Here is a 6,592-nt window from a genome sequence, read left to right as displayed (position 1 = left end):
CAGATAATTTACTTTACTTGCAGTGATTTTTATTGATCTTTTTTCATTTCGAATTTATGCTACATACATTTAAATTCAAATACATATTTGTGTGAGTGTATCTTGTATTTGTATTAATCGCGCCGTAAAAGTGCAAACCCCGACAGTGGGCTACATACACCATTGATTGCTACCCATTTTATTTGTTAATGTATATTTTATATGTATGTATGCATTTATGTATATAGTGAGAGTGAGCACATTTACATAAAATATATATATTTTTTAATGTAGTACAATATAGATTTCTGTCCTATTTCCATACCACTGTCGTTAAATATAGGGCGGTATTATCACTTGTGAAGCGAATGAATTTGGCGAAGCGAACGGTTTGACGAAGCGAATGGATTGAAGGACGCAACTTTAATATGCATTAAGAGTGTTCGCTTTTACCAGCTTGTGCAAGTTCTTTGCATCTCGGAACACTTTTAATACCTTCTCTGCCTTTTAATTCGCTTCGCCAAAATCATTCGCTTCGCAAGTGATAATACCACCCATAATCTATATTTGTTTAGAGTGTGTTTGTGAATTGATGGTGGTCATGTAATGAATGGATGGATGTGGCTACACTCTGTGAGCGCGCGAGTTTAAACGCACTATAAGCTACATTTTAAATATACATACATCAACTCTGGAGGATCATTTATTAGCGCGCCATTTTTTATCCACAATTTTCCCGATAATCGACAAATACCCTCCAAGATTGTAGGTGTATTAGCATATAACAGGAATTAACCGGATTTCGTAGTAGCGAGTTTTAACGCATAACAAGAGTTCATTTGTTTTAATCACTTACAACAATGCTAGCCATGCCTGCGATCCATGAAAAAAAAAACTTTAAATTTTTCATTTTAATCTACCTGCAATGAAACTTTCTTTACACTTGCATTTTTATCAACCATATTTTGTGGGATATCAGTGGTGTTTACGTCAACTATTCGACGTGCTATTGCAAAGGAAAACTTTCAAATAACAACTTCCAATACATCTGAAATTGCAAACCGTATGCTACATCACCTAACTGCATCTATTTATATGCGCATGCGCATAGTTACGTCATTTTCAATTTTAATAGATGTGTTTGTGTGCTATGGTTAACAAACGTGTAGCTTTACAGCTTTTCAATTTAATTGTAAATGTTTTAAAATATTTTAACTCTTAAAAATAAAACAATAATGGTAGTTGTAGAGTTGAAAAATTTAAGTTGTATTGATTTCTGGTATAAAATTCTTAGAATTTTACATTCCTTCCATCTCTATGGTCTCTTGCGCTGCTGCTGCTATCCGCTATGCTTTAAGCTGTATTCCTAAAACTCAGTTCTGCCTTAATTTACCACAGTTGATAATGTCGCCGTCAGCCATATATATTCGATGCCGTTTTGCTTTTCGCATATGTATGGGTGTGTGTGTGCGCTTTAAAAAGGTTGTTCCCTTTCATTAATTGTTTACTCTGAATGAATTAATTCAGTATTATAGGCCAGTCAACTTACAAGTATGTGTACGAGTACTTAGTAATCATGGTCGGTATCGACATTTTAACTGTTGTATTAACCTGATGTTCTTTAATAGTTTTATAAATTTATACTCCTCTTAATTGGCTCACTCTCATCCTCTGCATAATTTTAAAATTACTTTTTTATTTAATCTATAAATTTAATGGTTTTTTTTTTCTTTTTGTATGTTTTTTTTTGCTTTTAATTAAGGATTCAGCACAAAAGACGTATTTATATTTCTAATTTTATTTCCTTTTTGTTTTAATGTTTGTAAATGCTTTCTTAATCGTATGCTTCGTGTCGAAAAGCATACCACCACCATTTTCGCAATACAAATCGATCTGGCTTTACTTTCGCTCTTCCTTTTCGTGTAATTACATCCATTAACTTCACTATGATAAGCAATTCTTTCTTTCTTTAGAGCAGTACATTCTTATATTCATTTAAAGTTGTTTTCCTTCTTAAAAATCAATTTCATTTCATTTTTATAACATACAAATTCTTTCATTTCTTTTAATATTTTTTTTTATTACTTTTGTTGCCTTTCGTTCGATTGGACTTAGTTGTTTCATATTTAATGAAACTAACTATACTATCATCATTGAATGTTTCTCCGTTGTATTATTAATGGTTTGCTTTTTCTTCTGTATGTACTTAATCATCATTACAAATATTAATCGTGTATTGCTGGCGCCCTTTTTTCGCTCAAATTGGTCCGAAAAATTTAATGTTGATGCTCAGCAATAAACATCTTAGCATGCATCCCGAGTTCTTGGAAGAAATATTTTGTAAAGTAAATTTTGATTTCGTTTGTCTGTTCTCATTGGGAGCGTAGGACGTCAGCAAAAAATTTAAAAATATTTCTTCCTTATTTTATTTTACTTTGCCATTGATGATGCTTATAAACCTTTTTAATGATGTTTTCATTTGTGTACTGTGTTTGATATATTTGATATTTGTTGATTTCTTGTGGCTTCTGGTGCTATTATTGTATTTATTAATGCCTTCTTGTTAGTTTCTCAGAATTGTAATCATTATTGGCCTGCAAAAAAAAAAAAGTTATGTACATTTTAGTTACATTTCTTTAATGAGATATAAAACTGGTAGCCTGCGATCAAATAAAGCTAAACAAGAAAATGGCGTTTCCACGACAGTCGGGTCTACGTAACCGGAACGACCCAGATTTATATCTGGCCAAGGACTGTCAGTCCAGTAACACTCCGCAAAAACTGTTTGGAGAACTTGTATGATGTTATAACAAAAACAACAGTAAATGGCCGCATTATAATGGTTTTTTTGCATAGGTTCCTTTTACCACACTGACGATTCGACACTGTCGTTTATTTTATTTTAATTATTAAATTAAATGGCACAACTTACCAACTCCACCAGTTGCTGTTGGCTGAGGTGTGTTGCTATTTTCCACAGTTGTCGATTTCGTGGCATTTGGCGTTGAAACAGTCGCTGAAAATGATGGCTGTGGTTGTGGCACCGAGTTTTTCAGTGCTGAAGCTGTGTTGGCACCATTGTTAATGTTATTAGATGCACCGGGATTACCGGTATTAGTATTAGAAGTATTAGAAGTGCCGCCATTCGCATTGCTAGATGCGGCATTTGCATTTCTGACACGGTTACGATAAAGGTTGCCACCACGATAATTCCGATTATAACCGCCACCATAAGAGCCCATATTACGATTGTAATAGTTGCCACGTCCACGATAGCTAAATGATACACAAAGAAGAAAAGGTAAGGTTAAGGAAGTTTATTGAAAGTTTATAATAAGCTTCTTTTTTTTTAACTCCAGTTTCTTACCCGCCGCGTCTTGTCGATGAGACCCCAAATGTTTCACTATTCAATTTGCGTTCATGACGCCAGTCATTCTTCTTGTTCTTGCTACGATCCTGTGCTGCCTCGCATGAAATATTATCAAAGAAGGACTTTGTCTTATCGTATCCAACAGTGATTTCTTCCTCTTCCGGTTCATGCTCTCCGGCACCAGTCTCGTTGCCGGAATCGTCCTTTTTATCTGTTTCGCCATTCATCTGTGAAACAGAACTCGTGGTTTTATTTCAAAATTTTAACACGGAACAGACAAACAAAATCAACATTACTATCATAAAAAATATGGACATAAGAAGCAATAGCATAAATCAATGATTTGTATATCAAGATCACACAAATCTATTAGCATGAATTGAAAACACTCAGGGGCATACATACTTATATACATATGTATATCAATGAGAAAAAAAACTATATTATTAATAATTCAAAATAAACTAATTTGTAAAAATAAAAATAAGCGAAATAAGCAAAATAAAAGGAATGAATACCTGCTCGGTTTTGGGTTCTTCGCCCACCTTGAGTTTGGACAGTTGGGAACGTAGCTCTTCGAATTTAACATTGGCCTGTTCAAAGTCGAAATCTTGTAAGAATTTAATTGTGTTCTTCGGATTCCGTGGTTTATTTTGATTACCACCGGGACCGCCCATTGGTCGATAGCCCTGAAAGCAAACGAACGAAATGTTTAAAAATAGCTTTCTAAAATGTTACAAAGTAATAAGCATTAAGCTCTTAAGCTACTGTTTTCTGAAGTTACAAACGAAGACTTTCAAAACAGGCGAGGTATCAACTATGAATAAATTTTATACTCACTTGATTTTGCATGCGACCACGTCCGCCACCCCGATTGCGGACCATCATGTTGTTACCATTGTTAGGGTTGCCGCGGTGCATGGTCCAAGCATGGTTTTGACCGCCGCCACCGCCACCGCCACCACCCCCGCGTTGATGGTTATTACGTTGGTTGCCATAATTGTTGCCACCACTCATTTCATGATGCCGATAGCTATAGCCACCAGAATCGTGTCGAACACGGTACTTTTCATGGAAGTCACTGTTATTGTTGCGTTGATTATTGTTGCCACCGCGCTGTTGGTGATTTTGTCGCTTGTTGTCTGCATCGTGTGAGCTGCCACCATGTCCACTATTCTTATTCTGAGGAGCCGGTTTTTTCTTGGGATTAGCAAGCATATTGGGTACAGACGAATCACTTTTCAGCGAAACATGGCTCATTGGCGTCGTTGAGCGTGATGCGCCGGCAATCGTGTCTAAAAAAAAGTTATTTATTTATTTTACATTTTACTATAAATCAAAATAAATATACAATTCCTGTGCTGTGAGATATATAAAAATAAAAGTATAAAAAATCATCATTAAAAAGATGTATCTAAGTTAAAAACAATGTGCAAAGAATATCTCGATTGAAGCATACCACAGTGCAGGAAAGCAGCATGTTTGGGACTATATTCAACATCGCGTTTGATGAACTACAAGCTATTTTCAAATATGTAACTAAACGAGCTGTGTCGTACTAATAATGACTAGTGAAATCACAAGTTTAAAGACTTGTTCACTACTACTCTTCTTTCAAGTTTCTTTCATCATCTGAATTTTCAGAGTATAGCATAAGAAAAAGGAATATTTCAGGTACTTATGTATGTATGTATTTCAAATAATAGTGAGTCTTAAACTCCATGAAAGTTGAATATGTATAAAGACTTGTATCAATACAAAGCTTTTTATTCAACAAACAGACGTCGTATTTGGAGCTTGCCAAATGATTCCAAAGACCGCATACTTTAAATCAAGGAGACTTTGTTATGACAGTTTGAAAACAAATGGAAAATAAAAGTTTTTTCTAGTATGCTAGTTTGCTAATATGAAAAATTACATTCTTCAGTAAAATCTTCGACAAGTAAATTCCAAACTATATAGCGATATTTGATATTACAATTTCAAAATATACAATGCTATGTGATGAGTGGAATTAATAGCACAAAATTGTGGAAAATTAAAATAAAAAGGATCAAACTAAACCAAAAACAACCGAAAAAAATCGCACAAATCACATGTTCTCCAAAACAGGAGCGGCGTTACCATCACACCTTGATCTTTGGGTTCGTTAAGTGCCGTTTGAGGTAATATTTTCTTCGCTTTGTTAGCTGCACCTAAAATTGTACTGTTGCTTCCAGCAGAAGTACCTCCACCACTACCAAGTAAACCGCCAATCAGGCCGATACCGCCGCTAGCCATGCGACTACCACCGATGATGCCGCTATTACCATTACTACCAATCATACTAGCAACACTACCAATCGCTCCTAGATTTAAAGTATTCGACGTTGGCGTTATATTTAAGTGGACTGAAGTATTAGAATCATTATGCTGCTGCTGTTGCAACTGGGTTTGATTCGACGGTATAGTGGATGCAATTGTTTTATTATGCACTGATTGTTGCTGCTGTTGTGGTGGTTCCTGCATTTGATCTTGTTGCTGAAGATGGGTCAGATTGCTGTTGTTGCTGTTGCTGGGAAGTAACTCACTTGGTTGTTTCTGTTGCTGCTGGGATTTCGATTGTTGCTGTTGTTGCTGCTGTGGTGGCTGGGGCGGTTGCTGCGGTGGTTGTTGTTGCTGCTGGTTACCTCCACCCAACATGTATGGCCCAGGTGCGCCAGTGCCAGGAGCTAGCGAAGGTGCTCCACCGCCAGCTCCACCAATGCCCAGTGCGCCAATACCGAAAGGATTACCATAACCTCCAACTGCACTCATCGGTGGTGCATGCGGTGGGTTCATATTGGGCATGGGAAAATGTGGCATCATATGCTGACCATTTTGTAGCTGTACTTGCATTATAGCCGGGTCATTGGGATGGGGAAGGCTGTTGTTAACGACTCTAATGTCTTTGATATCAGAACCGCGGAAAAGAATGTAGTCATAGATTTGGCTTTGTGGTGCAATCTGAAACTGAGTCTCCCGGTCTTCGGTTCCAAAAGAGCGAACTGCAATAAAAGAAGAAAGTATTTTTTATGAGCTTAAAGAAGATGAAAATTATTTAATATATAGATTTTATAGATTTCTTGTACTACAAATCGAAATTCCTTGTTGGAAATTTTTCAGATTAGGAAAAAAAATCTGTTTTATAGGCGGAACAGATTAAACAGTGCTCTATGAAAGTGCAGTCAGTCAATCAATCTTTATTGCCTGATCAGTTGATTT

General features: G+C 36.0%; 1 protein-coding gene across 1 annotated transcript; it reads right to left on the bottom strand.

Moving 5' to 3' along the window:
• Positions 1 to 1,221: 1,221 nt before the first annotated feature.
• LOC118755772 (protein LSM14 homolog A-like) lies at positions 1,222 to 6,375 on the bottom strand (the record flags this gene model as incomplete). The annotated part of the gene is made up of 6 exons (XM_036490595.1): positions 1,222 to 2,573; positions 2,912 to 3,255; positions 3,347 to 3,576; positions 3,868 to 4,038; positions 4,190 to 4,644; positions 5,482 to 6,375. Coding segments are annotated over 6 exons (2,102 nt in total), but the record flags the coding sequence as incomplete, so codon positions are not given.
• Between the last annotated feature and the right edge of the window lie 217 nt (positions 6,376 to 6,592).

This window comes from Rhagoletis pomonella, unplaced genomic scaffold (genome assembly GCF_013731165.1).
Source record: "Rhagoletis pomonella isolate Grant_MI unplaced genomic scaffold, Rhpom_1.0 Rhpom_scaffold_07321, whole genome shotgun sequence".
Lineage (NCBI taxonomy): Eukaryota > Metazoa > Arthropoda > Insecta > Diptera > Tephritidae > Rhagoletis > Rhagoletis pomonella.
This window is presented reverse-complemented; position numbering and strand designations above follow the sequence as displayed.